We start from the raw sequence: 27458 nt of genomic DNA on the forward strand, positions 1-27458 counted from the left end.
CAATATTGATCCTGAGAAAATGTCTAATGTTTCATGGCAAAACCAAGGCAGTATCCATCTAGGCCTGTGACTAGTTATCTTTTATGTGGATCTAGATTGATTACATTGTGGCATCAGAGGCATCAAAGAATTTGGCTTCTTTAACTTTATACTACCAATGTTCCTGAGGCCATGTACAATTATTAGTCTGTGATTTAAAAAAAAAAAAAAAAAAAAAAAAAAAAAAGCTTAATTAACATGTCATTCCCTAAGTCTAATTTTGGTTTTAAAGGAGATAATGACCAAATTCTAGAAGTTCCTTGAGTATAGAGAGTATAGATTGCTAGAATATAACACTCTCACACATGTGCTAGATATATGGTGCTCCAGATAAAACATACACTGTAATGATTTGCAAGCTGTGAAAACTTTTTTTTCTGCAGTGTCCTATAGAAAAATTTTTGCAGTCCTGTGCATTTCCAGCTGCTTCCATTTAAGAAGTAAAAAAATCGCAACGATGATATATATGTGTGTGTATATGTGTATGAATGTATGTATAGTCCTTTGGTTTTATTTTCCAAAATAAAAAAATTTTAAAAAAAAGGAATATGCTTTAAAATGCCTCTCTAAATAATATCCCTAAAAATCACTCATCAAATGACTTATTATACATCATTTGAGTAACATTATTAAGCAGTGTCTTTGTTTGCCTTGATTAAGTGGTTAGAAATCTGAGAGCATAGTAAGAAATTTTCAGGAACAATAATATGCCAATCCCTGAGATCATGATCATCACAGATACAGCTTTTCCCTTTGTCATGAATCCTTTGAAAGTAGAGGGGTTCTTTCACTGTTAATAAGGCCAGGGGCAGTGTCATAAAGAGTCAGTCCTTGTATATTAGCTTCTACACGTAAGGAAATTTTCTGTAACACAAAAAGAGAATTAAAAACAGCTGTTAAGGTTTTGAGGATGGCTTGTGTCTTTGATATAGTCTTGAACATCATGGATTCACAATGAATACAAATGCTTGTTCTACTTCTAAAGATATCGTCTCTAAGAAACAAATAGGCACTATGAACTTCTCAGATATTGGAAGATGGCTTTTCCCCATATATCTAGTAAAAAGTGATGGTGATATGCAATTTTTAAAGTTTTCGTGGGGCTGATGCAATTGTGGAACAAGATACAGATAATTATTTTTAAAAACTATTTTTAATAATTCAATAAATTAAGTTATCTCTATTTCAAATTAAAAATCATATTCTGCAAAAATCTAATTTTATTATGTTTTGTCACAGAAATTCTTACCTGAAAATCACGAATATAAGTCAGGAAAAAACCAAAGAAAGAAAAAGACATGGACCATTCTGCTGCAGTGGTGATCATATGAAGTACATATCCCTTGAATTAAAGAGGGAAAAAAGTGATTGAAATGCTTAGATTTCAAATGGCCTATATTTTATCTTTTATACAATGACCCAAATTTCTCAATTACCATTTCTTCCATCTGAACAGAAAATCATTATATACAGGCAATAATTAATACTATTAAATGGGAGAGAAAAGTGAGGAAAGACATCCAAAAGCTTCTCTGAATTCATTCTTAAGATGTTAAGCAAAAGAACTTTGGATAATTAGAATGCAATTTAATTATATGGAAAGTTATTTGCAGTGAAGATATGACTAAGATTTTGTCCATAAAACTCAAAAAGTTTTCCAAAAATAGCCATGAAAAAATGAAAGTCACTATTCCTTTCATCTTTATAAGCATATTAGTTGAAATGTGAAGATTGATGTCCAGAGTTTATTCTCAGAAGCACTATTCAGTGCTTTACAAAGAAGCAGCATTTTTAGCTTTATATCTATCCTTCTTCAGTAGGATCCAACAATGCTAAGGAACTTTCTTCAAATACCCTGTGCTCTCCTTCCCCCTAAAAATTAGAGCTCTTTCTTAGAGACCAAATTGAAAAATGATTTCTTCCAAGTTGCTAACAGCAGAAACCAACCTCAATTCAAGGATAAAAATGCACCTTTTGCAAATAAGAGGATTTTTTTTTTTTACCACATAGTAACATCAGGCCCAGGGTTTGATCCTCTTCAGTCTTGTATCAGAAAAAAACTACTGATATCACAAACTCAAACTTCAAATATGGTTAGCTATTTTGTAAATGTGTGGCACTGATCAGCATAGTGTACTGGAGAAGGTGCTGGACTTAGAGACCATAGAGACCCTGTTCAAACCATGCCACTAAAATGTACTAGCAGCGTAATTATTGCCAGGCTATCTCATCTCAACTCTCTGAGCCTTCATGTCCTGCCTCAAAGAGCAAGATGAAGGACAACTCAGCAAAATGAGTCACAGTTTTAGAAAAAACCCCAGCTTATCCCAAACAACAAGCCCTCCTTCTTACACTGTTTGGATTTCCGCAATGTGCACCTAAACAAAGGGCGGTGATCACATTCATTCTTAGCACTTTAGCCAAGGCAATTACTTACTTTGTCCTCAGGGTTCCAGTGGAGTTTCTGTACTATATCAGAACCAAAATGGCCGCTGTACAAAAGGGAGGAGCAAGTCAGCACTATAAACAAACAAGTCAAGGAAGAATCACCTACACTGAATTAAGTTCAAAATGAGATCAATGTATAGGGTCCAAAGACAGGTTTTAATCAATTGGTGAAAAGTTCAAACTGAAAAATTTCATTGAATAAACTGGGGGTTAGGTTATGGATGATGACGCACACCAGCAATCTATGAATAAAAACTTCGAAGAACACAACAAGACAAGATGAGCTTAAGTGTCCTGAAGGAAGAAAAGGAGATAAAGAGCCCCACTTACGCTAAGCTTTGCCAGACATCCTTTAGGTGGAAGCAGAGAGTCATTTCCTCTTCCTCTGGCCACTCTTCCTCCCATCTCCGTGAGGCTGCCGTTCCTTGTTTCTAGTCCAGTTATGAAAGCTGCACTTCACATTTTATATCCTGTGTGCACAGGTATACCCATCCAAAAAGATCCTGCTTTCACCACCCACCCCTTATTCTTCCCCAAGAGGAGCACAGTCTCTCCCAGGAACCAACAGCATTCACTTCACTTTATTGCTTGGTTTACTTTTCCTTATAATCAGTTTGTTGCAAAGGATACTGCTAAAGGCACTCACTCCACACCAGATTACCACCAAAAGCCGGATCCAGAAGACTTGTTTGCTATGAATTTTAGGCTGCATTTTGTAGGAGAGGATTGTCTGAACAAACATATAAATGGAACCCAAGCCAAAAGTGAGCACAGCTCCACATATGTGTGCAGCAAAAATGGTTGTTTTCTGAGGGATGAAAAAGGAAGACAAATATCTTAGAGTACAATCCAAAATATTTTTGATGGTACTTTTCACAGGTTTCAATTAGGCATTCATTGTTTCAAAAACTTTTGGAAAGCCTATGTGCAAATTTCCTCAAGAAGCTAATCATGAGTATACTTAAAGATTAAAGTCAAACCTCGTTAAATATTAGGAATTTGATAGTTCAAACATAGGAAAACTTTATTCTCAACTAAGTAAAATGTTTGAAATAATTTCTTCCTCCATATTTTCAAGGCTTAACTCCTACTTAACTCCTACTTAACTCCTTAAATCCAGCCTAAAAATCAAGAGCTCCTATAGGGCCCCAAAATTAAGATCCCTATTTGCCACCTTCAATCTAACTCACTTTCAGAATTTGGGACCTGGAAAAGACCTTGGTAATTTTATAGTCTAATTACCCAGTCCTAGACCCTGGTCCCCTAACTAATTACTGCATATTAGGAATTTTTTGGTATTTATGATATATCTTACATAATGAACCTTTCATAATTGTCATTTTCAAAACAAATTCATCCCAGTTTACTAATAAGTATTTATATATATCTTAGTTTATAATAGAGAACATGTACAATGATATCTTGTCTTTTATTCTACAATCTGACTTTGTCATATAGTCCAATTAACTTTCCTCCTTCACAGTGTTCCAAATTAGCAAGGTTTCACTCTACTCCTTGACAGACTGTGAAGTGTCTATTCCATTTTAAATTCTCTTAGACCCTTCTTGTTCTATTTTGTGGACACAGGAAAAAACCCAGTCAATGTAAAAAGAAAAGGTCCTTATGGGAATCTAATTTTTTAAAAAATGCTGCCATGCCTCAATCTGATTTTATTGGTTCAAAGTAGTCCTAATATCTTTAAACTTGAAGCCAATTATTGGGCACTTTGGCAGTTTATGCAAATAAAGCTGTGTAGGATAAAGAGAATGACTGGAGTTAGGCAAATAAAACTATACATTGAAATTACTTGTATAGCAATGGTTATTAGCATCTGTTACTGCTATCAATTACTCTCAGCAAAAGAAGTTATCCAAGATTTAGTAATAAAGAACAAAACAAAACAAAACAAAACAAAACAAAACAAAACAAAACAAAACAAAACAAAACAAAAACATTCTTAGAATTGTCCCCTTGTGGTTATACTGCACGAAGTGACAAAACATCATATCACTGTAATGCTCCATTTTAACAGAAACATAAAGCACAAAACAGCAGCTTTAACAAGAGATGTTTACAAATATCACATTTCACTTTGCCATTTAAATGACACAAAACAGAAATTTAGCAACATGTATGAATGACATGAAACCAAATTAAATTAAATATAAATGAATGGTGATGATAAAATTTATCTTCCTTTAACATAAAAACTTATTTTTCCCTTCAAAGGTCTATTTGCTTAGGAATTTTCAAAGAAGGCAGAAATGAAGTCTTATCTCTGAGTATAATGCTACTTTTCTAGAAATCTCATATTCACTTGTATTCACATAAATTTAATTTCAATTTTCCTAAGTAACAAGATTTTTAGATGACAATTGTTCTCTCATTTTGTAAAGGCCTTACCAAAATCTCTTTACTGTCTTGAGCCTCATTTTCCTCATTTATAAAATAAGGGTAGAAATCATTTCTAGTTACTAATGTTGTTGCAGAGGAAACCCATTCCAACCTTGTCCTCTTACTTTGCCCCTACTCGATAGAAACTTGTTATTGGCAAGCAAGTTTGAAGAATTATTTAAAGCAATGCTGATTCTCATATGAACAATGATCAAACTGGGATCTGCATAATACAAATCACTCCATGGATATATTAATAATTCTTAGAAAGGAAGAAGATCACTACAGGAAACTAACCTTTTTGTTCCTGCAAAAAGACAGTACACTTAGTCTTTGTTAATGAAAAGGATTGATGAGTCCTCACAGGGGACCAACAGGCAACTGAAAAGGGCAGGACTTCAGCAAAGATGACTTGCAAGTAGGAAATGGAATAGCATATGTCCTTAAGAACATAAATGCTTAAGTGGGAGCCAGGCCACTGATGTAATGAGGGATGGCTAGCCTAAATGTTTGCACATCCTTTTTCTTTAACAAATTCTACTGGGGTGCCTTATGTCTACTACTGATGTGGGATGCAACTCCTTCCACTTCTTAGTAAACAGTCTTCATAAGTTATGGCTGGAAAATTTATAACTTGGGGTCAACTTGGTGATATTTACAAACTTAGCTAGGTTGGTCCTTAGACAAAAGACATACAGTCCATCTCTAGGCTCATCCTCATAGTATCCCCACCTTAGTAGAATCTGCCAGGCCAAGCTGCTCATAAATTAGAGAATAAGCATTGTTTCAAGAACCCATTGTCCCCTCCATTCCATGAATGATGAAAAAAGGATTTTAGTAGAGGTATTGGTATCCACTGAATATTCAAGTAATCAGAGCACATTGGATATATTCTCCATGTAGGATTTGTAGAAAGAATAAGATTTGCCCAGATTGGATAGCCCTAATCTGTGTACCATATTAAATGGTCATAATGAGTAATTCTAATAGTGAAAATATAAATCTAATTCGCTCAAGTATCCTGAAATACAATTTATGAGACAGATTCTTGGTGGGAAAACAGGTAAGAAATATGAATAGGACTTTATTTCTAGGTGGGATTGACATTTTAAAATAATAACAGATGAAATTTACATAATACAGTGCTTTAAAGGTTTGTGAAATGCTTTCAATATAGTCTTTCACTTGCTCCACATAATAAATTCTGAGAAGCAGATACTCCAAGCAATATGAACTTTTTTTTTTGCAAAAAGGAAGCTGAATCTCAAAGGCTAAGTGACTTGCCTATGTTCACATAGCTAAAGCCAGTTTCAGATACAGGATTTCAGATCAGTTTTTCCTGTCATTAAGTGCAGCACTCAATTGCCTACATCAAAAGAAATCAAAGAATCTAGGTCAAGCTAGAGTCTTTTTTGACCAAAGAAAAATCAGATTGTAATAGGGTTAATCTCAAACTTTCTCTACCATAGGGAAATATACAAGTTGGCTTCCAGCAGTGAATTTCATTAGGATTCTTAGAAAATTGTGAACTATCACACAAACCTGGAAGTTTGCCACGATAGAAAGTCCTAAGCAACTAAGTAATCCAAGTGCAAGGCCAGCCTTGTTTAATTTGATGATCTGAGGCTCCTCGGGATTGAGAGCATGAACTTGCTTATAACGAACATATATGGTGGCAACACCTAGAAAGAGAATTCAGAAGTAATAAAGCTTTGAACAACAAAGGGGAAAAAAAAATCACAAAGTTCATTACCCTCTGGTAACACAAATGACCCGTTTAAAGATAATCTCAAAGAAAAGAGATGAGAACCAAAGATGACCAGAGCTGGAAGGGGCTGAGTGTCCCCCTGACCAGCACTCCCTTCTCTACCATGTCCTAGCAGCTCTGGCCACATCCGTCCTGACTTCCTGGCAATCCATGTCCTGTCCCTGCTCACCTCTCCCCAGACTCCAATCTGGATTATTCTTACCATATATTTCCTCTGCGCCTGCTTAAATGCTGCCTGAACAAGAACAGAGGAAGCCATAACTGCACCAACAAGGCTGCTTTTCATGCAGTCTCCGGGGGCCTCCCTTGGACCACAGGGAGCCTTCTCCTCCTCCCTTGTCTCCATGCCGCGCCACAATGCACGGTTCTGGCCTGGGTTTGGATGGGCTGCCCTTTCTCTTCTCTCTGTATACTTATTTGATGGCTTTATCAGCTCCCTGGTTTGTCCCTACTGAAGTTTTCTCCTCTCACCTTCACTGCTTCTTTTAAGAGCCAATTCTTTATGTCTGCTTCTCATGAGTTTTGATACACTTACAGACATGTGCATACATGCAAGTACCTATTCACAGGTGCATCGCTCTTCCTGGAAAAAGATAAGCTCTCTCTCTGAGGGCAGAAGGGAAAATCAGAAACTATATGAGGAAAACTACAAAACACTTTCCACATAAATTAAGTCTGATCTAACCAATTGGAAAAATAATAAATGCTCTTGGATAGGGCAAGCAAATAATAAAGATGACAACACTACCTAAACTAATCTATTTATTTAGTGCTATACCTATCAGGTTCCCAAAAAAACTATTTTAATGACCTAGAAAAAATAATAACAAAGTTCATATGGAAAAACAAAAGGTCAAGAATTTCAAGGGAATTAATGAAAAAAAAAAAGTGGCCTAGCTGTACCAGATCTAAAATTATATTATAAAGCAGTGATTACCAAAATCATTTGGTATTGGCTAAGAAATAGACTAGTTGATCAGTGAAATAGATTAGGTTCAAAGGACAAAATAACCAATAACTTTAATAATCCAGTGTTTGGCAAACCCAAGGATCCCAGCTTTTGGGATAAGAGCTCAATGTTTGACAAAAATTGCTGGGAAAATTGGAAATTAGCATGGCAAAAACTAGGCACTGACCCACACTTAGCACCATACACCAAAATCAGGTCAAAATGGGTTCATGACCTAGGCATAAAGAATGAGATTATAAATAAATTAGAAGAATATAGGATAGTTTACCTCTCAGATCTGTGGAAGAGGAATGAATTTATGTCCAAAGAAGAACTAGAGGTCTTTATTGATCACAATATAGAAAACTTTGATTATACCAAATTGAAAAGTTTTTGTACAAACAAAACCAATGCAGACAAGATTAGAAGGGAAGCAATAAACTGGGAAAACATTTTTACAGTCAAAGGTTCCGATAAAGGCCTCATTTCCAAAATATATAGAGAATTGACTCTAATTTATAAGAAATCAAGACATTCTCCAATTGATAAATGGCCAAAGGATATGAACAGACAATTCTCAGATGAAGAAATTGAAACTATTTCTAGCCAGATGAAAAGATGCTCCGAGTCATTATTAATCAGAGAAATGAAAATTAAGACAACTCTGAGATACCACTACACACCTTCAGATTGGCTACAATGACAGGGAAAGATAATGTGCAATGTTGAAGGGGATGTGGGAAAACAGGGACACTGATACATTGTTGGTGGAATTGTGAATACATCCAGTCATTCTGGAGAGCAATTTGGAACTATGCTCAGAAAGTTCTCAAACTGTGCAAACCTTTTGATCCAGTAGTGTTACTACTGGGCTTGTATCCCAAAGAGATCTTAAAGAAGGGAAAGGGACCTGTATTTGCAGGAATGTGTGTGGCATCCCTCTTTGTAGTGGCCAGAAACTGGAAACTGAGTGGATGCCCATCAATTGGAGAATGGCTGAATAAATTGTGGTATATGAATATTATGGAATATTATTGTTCTGTAAGAAATGACCAACAGGATGATTTCAGAAAGGCCTGGAGAGACTTACATGAACTGAGTGAAATGAGCAGGACCAGGAGATCATTATATACTTCAACAACAATACCATATGATGATCAATTCTGATGGACGTGGCTCTCTTCAAAAATGAGATGAACCAAATCAGTTCCAAGAGAGCAGTAATGAACTGAACCAGCTACACCCAGAGCAAGAATTCTGGGAGACGACTATGAACCACTACATAGAATTCCCAATCCCTCTATTTTTGTCTGCTTGCACTTTTGATTTCCTTCACAGGCTAATTGTACACTAGTTCAAAGTCTGATTCTTTTTGTAAAGCAAAAGAACTGTTTGGACATGTATACATGTATTGTATTTAATTTATACTTTAATATATTTAACATGTATTGGTCAACCTGCCATCTGGGGGGGAGGAGGGGAAAAACTGGAACAAAAGATTTGGCAATTGTCAATGCTGTAAAATTACCCATGCATATATCTGGTGAATAAAAACTATAATTAATTTAAAAATTAAACATATATATCTATATCTGAGGCAGAATAGGTATTTCATACTTGCTGACTGGATGACTAACTTGAGGATCTCTGATTAGAGGTTCTCTAACTCCCAAGACAACCCATAATACAAATTAAATATGCTTTCTCCAGAATAGCCATATGAATGCCTAAAGACTATCTGCCCTTCCTCTACCTGCCACCCCTACGTCTTCTTTCGACTAAACGTCCTCAGTTCCTTTAGACAGTCCTCATCTACCCTCATCTTGTGGCCCTGAAAAGCCTGGTTTCCTTCCTCTGGGGGTTTGGATCATTGGCATTTTTCAAAACATAGTACACGGAAAGGAACTCAATACAGTAAGTATGACATTAGCAGTATGTCATACTATAACCATACTATCACCTTTTTAATATGGAAATGAAGTTTCTCTTAGTGAAGCCCAAAATCACATTAGCTATTTTGCAAGAGAATATAAGCTCTTAAGATGATTCCCAGATTTCTATATCCTGTCCTAGACTCTCTCTTGGACTGTGGTTTTCCCAATTAATGAGAACACCACCATTTTCCCCAAACTCAAACTCACCACTTTAGCATCATTCTTGGTCTTACCATTTCTCTTTCTGCATTCATAAGTCTTGGATATGTTTCTTTCATTCACATACACAGCCACAAAATTAATTTGAGCCTTCCTTGCCTCTTATCTGAACTAATATCTTTCTTCAAGATCCCTTTTCCTCAATTTTCAGCCTGAAATCTATTCTCCACTCAACTGCAAAGGGGACTTTTTTTCTTTCTTTTCTTCTTTTTTGTTTTGAGGCAATTGGGGTTAAGTGACTTGGCCAGGGTCACACAGCTAATGTCTGAGGTCAGATTTGAAGTCAGATGTACCTGACTTCATGGTTACTGCTCTATCCACTGCACTACCCATCTGCCCCAATGATGACATTTTTTCCCTAAAACACAGATTTAAACTATGATGAACTTGGTTCTACTTAACAATGCAGTGATTCAAGGCAATTCCAATAGACTTGGGATGGAAAAAGCCATTTAAAATCCAGAGAGAGCTCTATGGAGACTGAATATGGATCAAAGCATAATTTTCATTTTTTGTTTGTGTTTTTCTATCTCATGATTTTTTCCCCTTTTGATATATTTTTCTTGTACATGACAAATATGGAAATATGTTTAAAAGGACTGCACATGTTTAGCCTATATCAGATTGCTCGCAGTCTTAGGGAGAGGGGAAGAACAGGAGAAGGGAGAGAAAAATTTGGAACAAAAAGTTTTACAAAAATAAATGTTGAAAACCAGTTTTACATATATTTGGAAAAGAAAATACTATTGCAAATTAAAAATAAATAAAACAAAGATCTAACCTCCTATTTACCTGATTCCCTGATCCCCAGCTCAATGAAGTTCAATGGCTTCTATTATTCCCACAATTAAACATAAACTTCCTTTGTTGGCATCAAAAGGTCTTCATGACCCAACCCTTTCCCATCTTTCAAGTCTATTTATACTTTACTCTTCTTTACTCATGCTGATTTAGCAACGCCTGCTATTCCTCAATATGATGAGCCACTTCCTACCTCCAAGCCTTTGCTTTGGCCATCCCTCACACCTGCATTTCTTTCCACAACTTGTACCTCACTTCCTTTCCCAAGTTTCCTTGCTTAGGGCTTTCCTTCACAGATTCTCTTCTGTACACTCTTTACACATCTTGTACATGCCTAGAGGTAATTAATTTTAGTGAGCTCGTCAACATATCCATAGTCATGACTCCCTTTATTATGGACTGATGGATCCCATACCAACAAAAACTGATATTTTTGAACCAAAATGCTTATGTTTGTTCTTATTAATTCATCTTGCTATATTCAGTCATAATTTGTCAAGGTCTTTTTGGCTCCGATACTTTCACCCAATGCTTCCTAATTGTAGGTCTTCTATATAACAGATAAATATGCCAACTCTATCTTTAAGTCACTTTTATTTAAATTACTAATAAAAGTGTTTCTGAATACAAGGCCAAACACATATTCCTTCACAGAAAATCTTAACATTCAGTACATTCTGAATCCACCACAATAGATGATTGTCTAGCCTTTGTTTCTCCATGTTTTTTCAATCCATCAACAGTATTTATTATGACAATGACAGGCACTTGTTCTAGGTGCTGGGGATTCAAGTACAAAGAATGAAACAATTCCTCCTCCCAAGGTACTTACAACATTCTAATATGGAAATATATTTAAAATGATTATTCATGTATGCAGTGGTGCATTCAATACATGTGGGGCAGTCAGAAAAAATGCTCAGTGATGGGAGGAACATGTGTGAGGAGCAGAGAGAAGGGGAGTTTACACAGATCAAAACATAGGGCAACTAAAATGCAAGCTACAGACAGATGTGGCAGTGCTTTGAAAGCTAAACTAAGTAATTTATGTTTTATCCTAGAAGCAAGAGGAAGCCATTGGAATTGGTTGAGCAGAAGAGATACATGGAGAGCAATTAGAAGACTGTGGCAATAAAGTTAGAATGCTATTAGCACTACCACTCTAGCAGGCCCTCATCACCTCTTGCCTGGTTCTTTACAGCTCTATAGAGCTGTTAGAGATGATTCCCAGATATCAATATCTATCTCGATTCTCTTTCCTGAGTTGATAACTAAATTCATGGGAATTAATAGGATCAGCAAACAAGACAGTAAAAAGAAAAAAGGGGGTGAAAATTTATCATTTCTTACTTATCAGCAAGACCCTAAACAATGATCATGAGCATGACATAAAGAATCAGCACAAGGGGACTGAGAAGGACTAGATGAACAGAAGAAAGGTGGGCAAGAAAAGAGCACTTAGGGATTAGTGAGAGCAGAGGATCCAGAAAGAAAAGGTAATCAACAGTATCAAATGCTATAGAGAAATCAAGAAGGATCGGGACTGAGAAAATATAATTTTATTGAGCAATTAAAGAGATCATTGGTTAACTCTGGAGAAGGGACTTTCAAATGGATGACAGGAGTTAGAAGTTAGGTTGCAGAAGATTTTGAAGGAGGAAAAAGGAAGAAATGGAGGCACCTAATGTACAAAAGGCTTTCTCCAGAAGGAACAGGAAGGGAGCTAGAACGACAGGGATCAAGTGAGGATTTTTAAAGGATAAGAGAGATGGTTATGTTAATAAGCAGTGAGAAAAGTGCTGTGTGTGGGGAAATACTGAAGATATTTGAAGAATACAGATAAGGTGGAAAAATCAGGAGGGGATGGGAAATTTCATACTGAAAGACTAGATTTGGCAAAGAGAAGAGCTACCTCTTCATCCAAGACTACAGTGAAGGAGGAAAGAGGGAAGAAAGATGTCTGAATGAGAGGACTTTGAGGAAGAGGGGAGAAGAGGAAGTCTCAGTGAATGGTCCCAATATTTTTTGGTGAAGCTCGAGGCTATGAGGATAAGGGATTGGTTAAGTATGAGCCTGAGAAAAGATGACAAAGTATGGAACAGTCTCCCTAGAAAGTAGGATAGCAAACTGAGGAGAACCTTTGTCTTATTACAGTGAGGCTCAGTTGAGAGTACATCCTGTGCATTTGTAATACACCCAATCACAATACAATTTCATAATTTTCTTTAAGGAGCACATGAATATGAATGAAAGAGGTGGACGATGGGAATGGCGTTTAGAAAGGCACGATCAGTGATAAATCAAGGAGGGGCAAGAGATTTAAGAATGAAGAAAGTGTAAAATTCAGTTGGCTCACTGAGAGATGAGTTAGGGAAGAGAGAACACAGCTATGGCAAGGGTGATGCCTGGGTTTAGAACTGAGGCACGAAGGGAATGGAGATAGTGATGACAAAAGACAATATGACGGACTAACAGGGAAACGGACTGATACATTAAAACAGTGGTGGGATATCAACTTCAACAGCTTTCTTACAAGGACACAGACACAAATTTTTGTTGTCCAGTTGTTTCAGTGCTGTCCAACTCTGTGACTCCACCTGAGTTTCCTTGGCAGATACTAGAGTGTTTCGCCCTTTCCTTCTACAGCTCACTTTATAGGCAAACAGGGTTAAATGGCTTGCCCAAGGTCTTTGCTAGAAAGTGTGTCTGAATTTGGGAAAACGAGTCTTCTTGACTCCAGGCCTAGTGCTCGGTGTACCACAGCCCCATCTAGTGGCCCCAACAGATATGACTGCTCTATTTTTAACAGGCCTGAGAATCTGGAAGTAACAGTTTAACTGTGGTTTTATGAGGAACCTGTAATGAGAACTGGCAGTTAAATCAACTACTATTCAAATTATTGTTAAGGAAAAAAAAAAAAGAAAGAGAAGTTGGTATTGCGAGAGAATTGAATGTTGAGATTTTTCCAGAAATCAGGGTGGTCAGTGGTCAAAATGAAAGTTAAGGTGACTTTGGTTGTGTACACCTTCACAGCTGATATGTGGTAAATAACGGTGTATGGCTTTGTGTGTATAAATATACACACACTTTCATATATGTGTAGAAATGTGCGCACACACAACACCCAGAGATGGGAGCAGGGGGTGGGCACCAACATGAAGGGAGTTTCTCCAATGGTGGGTGACCCTAAACCACTTAACATGGGCACAACTGGGGCCCTCCCCCCGATCTGCTATAGCAGAGCATCTCCCATTATATTACTGGGTGGGACTGGTAGAGTTTTTTGTTTCTCTTTCTCATTGTTCATCACTGATTGGTAGGGTAAAATAGTAAGACATATCTATTCAGCTTATGGCTGACACAATTTCTCCTTGGGTCTAGAAGGGCTGAGAAAAATAGATTGCTTAGTTACTATGAGACTCTATTATTCTGCAACCCTGGGACCCACATCTACTACTTTAGATAAGCCCTAGCAATATAGCTACTGTAACATTTTGCAAATGTAAATAAAAAAAGAATCAATGTATATTTATTTACAACTTCAATAATTCATTGAAAAAAATCTGGATGAAGTCTGAAGTAGTTTTTCACCCACTGTCACAAACACAGGTCTGGTAAGATAGTCGAAATGTCTGGGGGTAAAGGCCTAGACCAGTTAAATTGGAAGAGGCTTATTACTAGCTGGGCTGCAAGTAAATTTTTCAGCCAAAGCAATTTTTGAAGATGCTTTAGAAAGCTGCTGAGGGGGCTCAGAAATCTGGTTTAATATGAGAGTTGATGAAATTGTACATTCTTAAAATTGGGGAAAATAAGCAAAATTCTAAAACATAAAAAACAGACTTAGTTACTACTATTTTTAACTATTTCAATCAACTATTGTGAAAATTCTCTGTGTAGTTAACTTGCTACTTAACATAGAAGAAATTAAGACCATTGATGTTACTTACATAAGACTGCAGCGATATTTAACATTACCCCAAACAAGCATTTTTCTGGAGCCACTGTTCCAGTGTCACTGAAAGAAAAATATCAGTATGTGGATACTTGCAAGAAAAACACTGCCCATTATTCACAGGGAGGAAGAAAAGTATGTCAGAATCTTTTATTCTATAGAGAAATTCATTTTGGTATAATTTTTCTATTGATTTTCCTTTTTAAAAAATATTTAAAATTAAAATTTTTATTTTCCCAGTTACATGAAGAACAATTTCCAGATTCTCTCTCTTCCTCCTCACCTCCAACCCCTTTTAAGGAGACACATGTGAAGTTATGCAAAACATTTCCATAAAAGTCTTATTGTGAAAGAAAACAGAGTCCCCCCCCCAAAAAAAATACTCTCAAGAAAAATAAAGTTTTAAAAAAAGAGTATGCTTCAATCTGTATTCAGACAAAATCAGTTCTTTCTCTGGATATATATAGTAGTTTTCCTAAATCTTTCAGAGTAGTTGTGGATCATTCTATTCCTGAAAATAGCAAAGTCATTTACAGCTTATCATCTCATAAAATTGCTATTACTCTATACATATTACATTTCACTTTGAGTTCATGCAGGACTTGCCAGGTTTTTCTGAGAGCATTCTGCTCAGCATTTCCCATAGAATAATAATATTCCATCATAATCATGTATCACAATTTATTCAATCATTCCCCAATTGTTGAGCATCCCCTCAAATTCCAATTCTTTGACCCAAGAAGAATTGTTATAAATATTTTTATACATATAGGTCCTTTCCCCTTTTAAAAAATTTCTTTTGGGATTCATATCTAGTAGTAGTATTGTTAAGTCAAAGGATATATATGATTTTATAGTCCTTTGGGTATAATTCGTATCTTTTGATCATTTATCAATTGGAGAATGGATCTTATTTTTTTCCTCAGTTCCCTGTAGATTTAAGAAATGACTGCTTCAAAATACTTTTCATAATTACCATTGCTAAATATATTTTCCCCATGTTTATTCTATTTTCTCTTTCCTTTCACCCTGTATCTCCTCAAAAGTGTTTTGGTTCTGACCATACTCTCCTTCAATATGCCTTCTCTTCTATTACCTTCCCCCTTTCTCATATCCCCATTCCCCTCCTACTTTCCTGCAGGATAAGATAGATTTCTATACCCCTATTGAGCATGTTTCTCATGGCATTCTCTTTTTTTTTCTTTTTGCTGAGGCAACTAGGACAAAGTGACTTGCTCAGGATCATACAGCTAGTTAAGTGTTAAGCCGAATCTGAACTCAGGTATCCTGACTTCAGAACCAATGCTCTATCTACTTACGCCATCTATGTGATTCCCTTCACCCCCTCATCATCATGGCTTTTCTTAAAGAGAATATAATAATGATTGGTTTTGTATTATTTTTACTTTAATCTGTGTGACTTTACTTATGATTGTTTTTTATCCAAATGCCAAAAAGGAAACTTTCATGGAGAAGAGAGGAATTATTAATATGATGATTCTCATCCCTGGCTTATAAAGGACGCTTAATTCAGTATCTGTTAAGCAACTCCAGTGGAGAGCAGAGGAGTCAAACAAATTAAAATGTAATACAACACATATAATATTAATGTATTTTCTCTCAGGCGAGATACACCAGTGAGTGAATCAAGCAACTTGATGAAGAAGGGAAGAATCAAGGTCATATCTAGCCTCAGGCACTTACTAGCTCTATCATCCTAGTCACTTAACCTGTATTTGCCTCAGTTTCTTTATTTGTAAAATGGAGATAATAGTAACAGTTACCATACATGATAGTTGTGAAGATCAAAAGAAATAATGACTATAAAATCTTAATTAGCACACAGTACTAGGCACACGGGAAGTGTCATACAAATGTTGGCTATTATTATTATTCATTATTCTTATTTATGGTTCATGACCCCAGTTTCTACTTAAGTTTTACATTATTGTGAAGACTATGCTTAATTCATATACATATAAACAAATAATTTAAAAACATACTTTCTGATAAGGAAAGATTATGTTATTTATCCATCATCATTACTGGGGCATGGGAACCAATAATAGTGACATACTACTCTTAATTCATCACATTTACATGTCAGGTATTATGAATATATAAACTGAATACCCAGGATTAGGAGAGCTTTCTATGCCAGAAAACAGCTTTACTCTGTGATTATAACTAGTTGAGAGACTAACTTAAAAAACAGCCTCACTTAACTATAGATTCTATCCACTGACACTCAACTCACAAATGTCATCACTAGATTTCCAAAATTTTCTGCCTTTTAAGGGAAAAAAATTCCACTTAAAATTTCCAATTTTCTTCAAGTTCAGTTATTATGATGAACCTGATGTTCTATTATCCTAATATGGTGTGCATCTGGATAATAGTGCAAAAGGAAGGCTAAAGCTAATGGAGCACATGAATTTGGGAGTTGTGAAGCTGCAGTAAGCTAAAACTGAGCAAGTGTCCTCCCTAAGTTAAATAAATATGCTGAACTCATAAAGATAGTCACCAGACTACAGAAGGGTCAAATCAATCTAGGTCAGAAAACCTGAACAGGATGAAGCTTCCATATCAATCGATATTAAGACAAGGTCTGTGAGTGGCTGCTGCAGATTCAGCCTGAGTGAATTAGAAACATCCTGTCACCAAAAAACAAACAAAACAAATATCTAACTAACCTATATCTACAACACTGAACTTCACAAGGACAAGTTCTGAGTATTCTAATTAATGCAGCCAAGATGCATATAAGAATCGAGCCAATATAATGGGAATTATTAAACCTTCCTATAAAGATATCTCAGTAATTATCTACAGTGAGAAACTAATAAAAATATTTTACAATAAAAAGTATTCATTCCACAAATATTTAATAAAAACCTAATGTGGGCAAGTCACAATAACATTTTTGAAAGTAAGGATGATTTCACTGTTACATTTGTATCCCCAATGGCTTGCAGGATCTGGCACAGTAGGTGCTTAATCAATATTTGATGATTGACTGAAATAGCCAAAATATAAGCATGTTCTCAAAGAAGTTGATAGAGGAATGAAGAGAACACCCTTTGACAATGATATAAGGAACAATGGACTAAGTGGCAAAGGAAATGTTCTGGCATAATAATCTGAGCAATTTAAGAAAGAAAAGATTACTTTCACTTGGTCAGAGAAGTCCTTTGAGGACATTTTTACAAAGGAAGTATCATCTGAATTGGACACTGAAAAAAAAGGATTTCAAAAGATGGAGATAAGTGTTTGTATAAAAGCACAAACAGCAGTCTGTGGTAAAAGCAGGACAAGAATGAAAAGGCAGCTGTCCAATTTGAACTGAATGTGGACTCAATGAAGAAGAATTGCATAAGCCAAACCTGAAAGCTAAGCTGAAATCAGAATGTAGAAGACCTCAAATATCAGAGTCTGGAGCTTATGTTTTATTGAAATGAGAAAGAGATTTTTGATTGGAAGAGCAAGATAACCATAGTAATTATTAGAAAAAGTTGGAAAGCAATGCGGACAACAGAAAGACTAGAAGCAAGAAAACCATGGAAAGGGATACTGCAATGGTGTGTGAAAAGATGAGGCTCTGAATGAGGATGACAGCAGTGGGGCTATGGAGAAGGGCCAAGGGGCAAGAGAAATTACTAAAACAGAAATCAATAGATTTGGCAGGATGGGGAAGAAATGAAAATAATTCCAAAATTAAAGCCTTAGTGAATATGGAGGTCATGGTGCTTTTAACAAAAATAAAGAAACTAGGGGAAAAGCAGATTTAGGTAGGGAAGAGGAAAAGGTCAGTTTTAGAAATTCTGAGTTTGAAGTATCAGCAAACTATTCAGAGGAAGTATATATTAGCAGTTAAAAAATATGGAACTGGAACTGAGGAGGTTACGGTACATTAGATTTAAATTAAGAAATCATCTGTATAAAGGTCATATTTGAAGCCAAAACTGCAAGACTGAAGAGAAAAAAGGGTTTATACCAGAATCTTAGGAAACACTTCCATTTAAGGGTTGGGAGGAACATTGGGAAGCAGAAGTAGTCTGAGAGGAGAGTGAACTCTTAAGTGTAATATTACAGAAGACAAGGCTGAGGAGGGCATCGAAAAGGAGATAACCTAGTGTCAAACACCAGAGGGAGTGAAGAGCAAGAAAAGATATAAAATTTAGTAATTTAGTAATAAGGTGGTCATGAGGGACCTTGGAGACAAGAGGTAGTCATAGAAATTGAATTGCAAAGGACTTCGGGGTAAATAAGTGGAGAAAAAAGAAGGCAGGATGTGTTGACCAAGAATCTGGAAACAAAGGGAAGTAGAAAGACTAACCTTGGAAAGTGATCAGGGTAAAAAAAAAAGTTGGTTTTTTTTCAGGATAGGGGAAATAGGAACATATTTGTGGACTTAGGTAGGAAACCTAGTAGGGGGAAAGAATGAAGATGGATTAAGGGGAAGGAGTATATAATTCAAGGCATTAGTTTCCACAAGAAAAACCTTCCTGTGACACTGATGGCTCTGATGCTTCATCCCAACCCTCTTCCTGCCACGATAAACCATCCTCTGAAGTGGACTTCCAGAGATCATACCTTAGAAGAGCTAAACTACTGGGCATCCACATCTCAACTCCAGGGTTCTGATTCACTGAGACCATTATGTCTAGCTAGCCCCAAATCCCAATAATGGCACTATAGAGAAGTCTTTGTTCTCAGATTCTTTCTCTAACTCTGGAAATAGTAATCAAAGCAACACTGCCTTGGATTCTGGAAAGAGCGTGTCAACTGACTGCATGGTTTCATTGGGATTTCCCAGTGAACAGGTGGGAGCTCCTCTGATTCCCCTCCGCTTAAGGATGACACAAAAGGAATTCTCATCATTTCTCACCTGGTTGGCTACTTCCTAGGACTTCATCATCTCCAAAATTTATCATTCTGCAAGATGAAATCAACTCGGAAACACACCTTCCCAGATCATTTCCCACACTGACTACATGACCTCATCATGGTCGACACAGATAATCTCCCTCCTCTTTCACTACTTTTCAGATTTGTTCTTTGTGTTATTTTCCCCACAGACTGGGAGCTTCTTGAAGGGATATTTTATGCCTTTCTTTGTATCACAAAACTTAGCATTGTGCCTATCACACAGCAAGTACTTAATGTTTGTTTGCACTGACATGACCAAATAGCTTTCCCCAGCCACTATTCTCTTATAAATGGCACAATAGATTGAGGAAGATCAATCCTCACACTGGAGTGAGGAAGACCTGAATTCAAATTCAAACTCAGACATTAATTAGTTATTCGACCACGGACAAGTCAATTAACTTCTGTCTCCCTCAGTTTCCTCATCTGAAAAATGAAGATAATATAGTGCTCACCTCCTGGGGTTGTGAATATAAAATGAGATTTTTGAAATGCACTTTGAAAACTCTAAAGCAACATATAAATGGTAACTATCATATAAATGATTTAAATATCATCACGTATTGGATTGTTTCAGTAGAATCTAAATTCCTTGAGGATACAGACTATCTCTTTTGTGTCTGGATCCCCAAAGCATAAATGTTTAATAAATGCTTTTTTTCTCCTATTCTGTCTTGCTAAAAGAATAGAGGAAGGTCTGGGTTTCAGTGAGAATAAAGGAATAGAATATAGAAGATGAAGGAATTCACCAACAATGAATTCAATATTGTTAGCAAAGTAGTAGGCAAAGTCAAATGGTAAGAATCAAGTGGGAAGAGAAGTACTGGGGTTTGGAGAAGAGAAAAAGCTTAAAATACCTACTCTGGATAGAAAAGGGACAAGTGACTGAACAAAGGATTACTGTGCAGCCATGAAGGCCTGTAGGAAAACCTACTTATTGTGATTATATTACTTTCTCTGAAAGTATTCAGCAAGTCAGTAGGAGCAAAGAAGTTAGGAATTAAACACGGTTGAAAATTAGCAGGATGGAGATAGCAGTTCAAAGGGGCTAAAGATTTATGTGGAAAGAAGGGGATATTATTAAATGGACAAGGACATAATTGAAGTGGTCAAGGCTGAGTAGAAAGAAAAATGAATAAAAATAAAAAGATTAAAAATAAGCTAGAAAGATATATAAAAGGCAAACTTCTAAATTTACTTAATAGTAAATCTATATCATGCATTTGCGATGTCAATCACAATTTTTTATCTTACCTTCTTGGTTTATCATCACTGTGTAGAAACCTACACAATCTGGACTACTCTATGGCAGTAATGAAGTGAAACGCAGTGAGGATGAATAAATTTAGATTCACTAACACAGTACCCTAACCAACTAAAATAACTGTCTACTAGGTGGGCTAACTGTTCTAAAAGTGAAATAGCAAATGACAAAATCCCTCTGTTATGACAATATCTACATTCTCACAGATAGAACTCTAGATAGACCTTCTTTGTTGCTTTAGGGAATTGCTTTGTTCATTTGCCAAAATACAGGAAAAAGAAAAAAAAAAAAAAGAGCAAAAGGATGGTGATTGGAGTGCTAGGTTATCAGGAAAACATGCTAGAAACTGAAATGAATGTAAGAAAAGGCATCAACACACTATTAAATGGATCATGAGAATTTAAGTGATGAGGGATTTAAAACAGAACCAGCAGTGAACTCAGACAAGAAAGTGAAACCACTAAAGAAATCTTATGGATGCTACTTATCAATCTTCCCATTAAGCACTGAGAAAAAGTGACCAAGTGATTTAATTACATCTTGCCTAAAGCTTACAAAAGTAGTGGTTTTTAATTAATTAAAATCTTGCAGTTGGGACAGTGAACGCCTAACTCCTTAGGGATTCAGTTAAGTTTCAGCTCACTCTACTTCCAATCTGCTATCCTCACTCTATTTCTGTATCTGTCATATTTGGAGACAGGCCCTAAAATTCTAAATCTAACTCAATTTTTTCTATGACTTTATGAGTTATATAAATTAAACCAGGTGGTTTATAAAAACTCTTAAAAGTTTCTTCGTTTCCAATAGATCAAGTTTTATTTTTCCAAATAAAAAGGAGAAAATCACCTTGGAAGAGACTGTATTTTTAATGGTATTTAATTGTAACAGCCGAATCTGTTTCTATTCTTTCCTATCCAATGATGTCAATAAAAGAGGGTGCTCCTGGATAAGAAAAAGTTGTATCAGCTAAGAATATGGAGGAATCATATCCAATAAGGGAACTTCAATGAAAAAGGTTTTTTTGATTTTTGTTTTTTTGGGTTTTTTTGCTGAGGCAATTGGGGTTAGTTGCCCAGGGTCACACAGCTAGGGATTCCCCTCTTTTTTTTTTTTTTTAATGAAAAAGTTTTTTAAGCTTCCTCCACAGATTTTTAATTCTGAACAAATCTTAATGACTCAATAATTATTGCAGGGGAAAAGGAAGGACCATAAATAGAATTTTGATGTATGGATCTTGTGACATTCTGACGACACTGTTCTTCTGTAAAGAACGAAACTTTGAAAGATTCTGCTGTGAGTTTCTTTTCTTGTCAAACTCCACCCATATTTGTATATTTGTCTGGCTGACTAACTTAAGCTGTACTCTTCTCTTTCCAATCATTATTATAGCACTTGCATCAGCATTTACCAATCCACAAATACCACTTGCAAAAAAACAATGACACCATCATTGCTTCCTCATTATTATAGAGAACCAAATGCCTCCAACACCATACTATCTAAATGGAAAAATAATGCCTTTCCCCCTCAGACTTTATGTAACACTCATACACCTCTCTAATGAACTTATCATGGAATGTTGTTATCTGGATATGTATGTTACATCCCTCCCCTAGTCTGTAAACTCTGGGGGGGAGGGGGAGGAGGACTAGTGGCTAAAATTAAGCATCTCCTCCAGCTCTGCACGAAATGCTGCATTGGATTATAAAGTTAATGGCATGATGGAAGCTAGAAATGGCATTATTATTATTATTGCTAATTCTTTCCTTCTCTCTCAAGCACAGAAAAGGAAGCTACTGGTAGCACTGATTCTTCCCACCAATTTGGCAGACAAGACAGGGCAAAGTGAGGAACCAGATTTTTTACCACATAAACAAAATTGTCCAAAAAAAAAAAACAACCCACATACAAATAATTATTCCAAATCTTGGTTCATTAATGTAGGATTAAATGACCATCTAGCTCAACCCCATTTTATAAATGGGGAAACAAAGTCAGGGAGATTAAGTGATTTGTCCAATGTCTCTTGGATGAGAGAAACTAGGGAAGAACAAGGGCATGCATCAGAGATGGGGTTGGGTCTATGTCCTCTGATTTCAGAACTAGCACCTCTTCTGCCTCCCTCAGGAAAGGCAGCAGACTCAACTCTGATCCCTATAAACCTGGAAATAACAAACATAATTATACAAGAACTAAGTATAGGCTTGACTTCTGCTTGCACATACTTTGTAAGTCTGTGTTTAAGCCATACTCTTCGATGGCTCCTGTAGAGTTTTGATTGCAGAGACCAAGGTACTGAATACCTAATTCCTCTACTGCATGTACCAAGTTGTAGGGCATGTATAACAAGTACCATGGTCAAAGAGGGCCATCCATACAGGGTCTCAAAGGCCCTCTCCCCTATCCCACAAAACCTAGGCTGCTCAGAGTGGGAATGAAGACTGAAGATCTATATCTGGAAGAGACTTTAAAAATCACCTAGTTTAACCCCATCATTTTACAGCTGAAGAACAGGGACAAAGATTAACTCTCTCAGGAGCCATGCACTGGGATCTGAAACCAGGTCCAACAACTTCAAATGCAGGGCTCTTTCCACTGTCCCTTATTACCTTCGGTAAAACATGTGGAAAGGGAAAGCCCATGATAGTAGTTGGAAGGAAGTACAATGGTGTCTGTGAGTTAGGACAATAACAAGCAATCCATAAACCCAGCAGAAGTAGTCAAGGGCATAGTAGTGGTAATAGGAGTAACAGGTAGGCATCCTATGATTATATCAATTCTCAACCTCCATATTAGCTTTAAGAACTGCAGAATCATACTATATAATGGGTTACAGGCCTTATACTTTTAAGTTACATTTGCTGCCAGAAAGTTCAGAGCCTTCTAAGAATTGAATGCAAAAGGAAAAAAAATTAATTTTAATTCTAAATTTTAAGGATATCCCAGCACCACTCCGCTATTATGTACAAAGAACTGATTTAACTTCATGAAAACTGGCTGAGAAAAAGGATTCCTGTGTGTGAAACTTTCTTAAGAAGGATAATTTGAGGCCTGCACATATCTTTTAGCATGTTCTTAAGAAAGAATGTAAGTATGTAATCTAGATAAAGATTCATAGCCTTCTTGGTTTTAATGTAAAAATAAGATTAATTATATTCAAAACCTTAGACATGCATATGCTTGTCTTACATATTTTCTGTCCTTTTTGTCAATTAATTTATTATTTGAATTTTATAAAGTCTTTTAACCCTTAAAGATTATAGTTTTATTATCTAAAGGAAGAACTCCATTTTGTTTTCCAAATGTATAACCATTTTCAATTTCATACAAGTATTAGAAAGCTATAAAATCTCTACCTGCTTAAACTTTAATGTGAGATATTATTGGAAGTATGGTCCAAGAACCTTAGAATGTTGATCTCCAATTTTTTACCCTCTAATTACAGGCCACAGACACCAAATAAAATTGCTTTGTATGAGCCCAATCCACTACAGTTCATCTTGCAAAAGTTAAGTTTTTGGAGATCTCCTGATTTGAATTAATAAAAATTAGCATCAATCTGGGGGAATTTATTTTGGTATTTGTATTTAGTATTGTGTGTCAGAATTCTTTTTGTGGACTTGGTGGAAGAAAGAAGAGAAATTACCATTTAGGATTAATACGACCACACAATTAGGAATGAGTCTAGAAAAAAATAACTTAAAATGCTAGGAAGCTTTGGGAAATATAAGTTCTAGTCTTTCAAGCAAAATTTTACAAAGAGATTCCTCTATAGCTCATCATCTCCAAGAAATTCCCTCACCTTCTGCTGGCCTTCAAGTATCCTAGGAGAAATTTTGACCTGAAGTGACACATATAGTCAGTCTACTGATTTTTAGCCAAATGAGCTAATCATACCTATAGAAACCTTTCTTGATCCCCTGTTCTCTTCCTCCTCAAATTATCTTGCCTTCCCTTGACTACATACATGTTTTAGCTCTCAGTAGAATCTCAGTTCTGTGATAGCAGGAACTCTCTGGTGTTTGTCTCTGCAACCCCAACACCTGGCAAACGGCTATACACAAAAGAGGAACTTCATAAATGTTTAGTGAACTGAACTGAACGTTTTCTTTCTCTCTCTGTATCTTTTTCTCTCTGTCTCTGTCTCTTTCTCTTTCTCTCTCATCTAGCCAGTAAGGAATTTTCATCTAAAAATCTGTTTTTAACTTAGTTTTTCAATTTAAAAGTGATTAGAGGAAACAGCGCCAGCTAAAGAACAGTCACATCTAATGTCTGTTACCACAATAAGTGCATACACTTTACTGACCTGATATAGGGCAATGCAGGATCCACATGGTGAAGAGTTATTGCAGTAATGTAGGAAAAGATAAAAGCAGCAGCTGTCCATATAACAAGGGCTGAAGGGAGAAAGCTGAGTCCTTGCTGAAACCACCACATCTCAATAGGACTTCTGAAGCAAAACAAGAAAAGGCGGGAGAAAAATATCCAACATACACATAAGAAAAAGTGGTTTAAATAAGTATAGGAGAGAACACCTCTCTTTCCATTAGGTTGTCCCTCCTGTCTGAAACATATTATCTCATGAAATAGAAATTCATGCACAAAAATCACTATTATCTTATCTTAAAATAATCTCTTGAAGAGATGAGGATACCAGATATTATATGTTTTAAATGATAAACTCAGATTTGTCACAGGCAATAAGAAACCAATAGTGTACTGCAATTTCAATATATACTAATGTTCACACACGTCCATGTTACAAATTTCTAGTGTCTAATTCAAATATCTTTTTTAATGTAGAAAAAAATTAGGTGGTTCCCAGGGACAAGAATTTAGTGATGAGGAACAGTGGTAAATCAGACTTTGAGCAGGAGAGATCTTACCTAAGCATTACAAACTACTAAAGGGTCCTTCTCACTATTCTCTTAGGACTACCTTTATCACTCTCTATTCACCATACCCTAGAACTACTACTCATCATGTACTCCTTTCTCTGAAACTTCAGCCAATATCTAGAGTATCTATACTGTTATAGCTCACTTAACTATCTTTCTCTCAAATGAATTTTAAATCTTATTTCTATAAGTAAATTTCTCTAAGGTTAGTTGGAAAGGCATCAACTATAATTTATATTACTACTTTTTTACTAACCACTTAATTAAATGTATTTGCTCTTTGTTTATATGTATGCTTTGTCTATTTCCTAAAAGCATATCCTGAATATGAAAATATACCTTATTACTGTCTACCTTTAACTACTAGAGGGCCCAACTTCAAAACTCACTTTTCCAAATGTTTAGTATATTAGACAAGAACAATATTTAATCCTACTGAGGACACTAAAACTATTTTGTGATAATTGAAAGGAACAAGCATTCACATGCTGCCTATTATGTGACAAACATGTGCTAAGTGCTTTAAAAAATACTACCTTATCTGATCCATACAATGAGCCTGAGAGAAATATTATCCTCATCTTACAGCTGATGAAGCTTAGACAAATAGAAGTGAAATGACTTGCCCACAGTTTCACAGCTAGTGACTGAGGATAGAATTTAACTCTGCTTTTCCTGATTCCAGGCCCAATACTTTTCTAATATGCCACTTAAGTTTGCCATCTAGCAAAACAAAAATCTAAAAATAAGTGGTATTCACTAATAATATATATGTTTATACTGCCTCCTGGCTAAACAACTAAACCAAAACACAAAGACCACAACGTGGCTATTCATTTACCATTCTTCAAAATAGTTTCTTTTTTAAAAGGAATAATGAAATAAGATACTTGCCAAAATGCCTAAGTAGTAGTGGTAGATGATCTGTTAAAAAAAAAAAAAAAAAAGAAAAAGAAATTAAACACATATAAAATTCAGTTAACTGTCAGTTTTCCTGGGTCAGAGAAAAATGCAGAAATATGATTAATTAAAATGTTTATCTTATCTAGCATATAAAATATGTTGCTTATTTTATTTAGCTCTGAGTACAATACTTTTAAGAAATATCATATGAAGAATAATTGAGGGCTCCAGGAATATTTAGCCTGAAAAAAAAAAGTTTTTAATAGCAATGTTAAAAAAAAAAGAGATCTATCCAAAATAAGAGGATATAAGCTTATTTCATGTTATTCCAAGAAAAAAATTTGAATCAATATGGAAGTTAGAGAGATGTAGATTTGAGATCTGAGATATAAGAACCTAACTAGCAATTCTATTAAATTAGTACAGCTTTGTTCAGCCAAGAAAAAATTTTGAATCAACATGGAAGTTAGAGAGATGTAGATTTGAGATCTGAGATATAAGAACCTAACTAGCAATTCTATTAAATTAGTACAGCTTTGTTCAGCCCAAAGTAGGTACTTAATATTTATGTGAACCCAAGAGTCAGATGAACTACATTCATAAATCCCACTAGAATTTATGCAGTAAAATACATATATATATGCTCTCAAATACTAAAATGGATCTTTGATCTTACTGCTATGGAAGTGTTTTCTAACATACATATCACACCTCATTCACATATAACCATGAGATGCAACTCTTATCTTTGTCCTTTCATATATTCATTCATTCAAGAGGTTCATGCAAAATACTGAAGGCTTCTTCACTTTCTCCTGATATTACAGCAATACCAATGGAACCCTCTAACCATCCTTACTTCACCCTTCATTCTCTCTAGTTGATCAGCTTATCTTCTCTTATCATAATTCCTCAAAAATATTTTTGACTTTTGTCCTTCTTTGAAGTTCTTATGATTAA

General features: G+C 35.7%; 1 protein-coding gene across 3 annotated transcripts in view; it reads right to left on the reverse strand.

Annotated features, from left to right (window-relative positions):
* Positions 1 to 508: 508 nt before the first annotated feature.
* The window catches only part of DRAM2 (DNA damage regulated autophagy modulator 2), a 32066-nt gene continuing 5116 nt past the window's right edge, over positions 509 to 27458 (reverse strand). For 2 of the 3 annotated variants that reach the window (XM_074263035.1, XM_074263036.1), the window contains exons 2-9: positions 26490 to 26519; positions 25004 to 25147; positions 14500 to 14567; positions 6424 to 6563; positions 3118 to 3295; positions 2477 to 2559; positions 1289 to 1381; positions 509 to 903 (exon numbers count right to left, since the gene is read on the reverse strand). In XM_074263035.1, coding sequence (XP_074119136.1) covers positions 796 to 903; positions 1289 to 1381; positions 2477 to 2559; positions 3118 to 3295; positions 6424 to 6563; positions 14500 to 14567; positions 25004 to 25134 — 801 coding nt within the window. In that variant the 5' untranslated portion in view covers positions 25135 to 25147; positions 26490 to 26519 and the 3' untranslated portion in view covers positions 509 to 795. The remainder of the gene's footprint in view (positions 904 to 1288; positions 1382 to 2476; positions 2560 to 3117; positions 3296 to 6423; positions 6564 to 14499; positions 14568 to 25003; positions 25148 to 26489; positions 26520 to 27458) is intronic. The other variant, XM_074263037.1, reaches the window with a different exon arrangement.

This window comes from Sminthopsis crassicaudata, chromosome 4 (assembly GCF_048593235.1).
Source record: "Sminthopsis crassicaudata isolate SCR6 chromosome 4, ASM4859323v1, whole genome shotgun sequence".
NCBI classification, from domain to species: domain Eukaryota; kingdom Metazoa; phylum Chordata; class Mammalia; order Dasyuromorphia; family Dasyuridae; genus Sminthopsis; species Sminthopsis crassicaudata.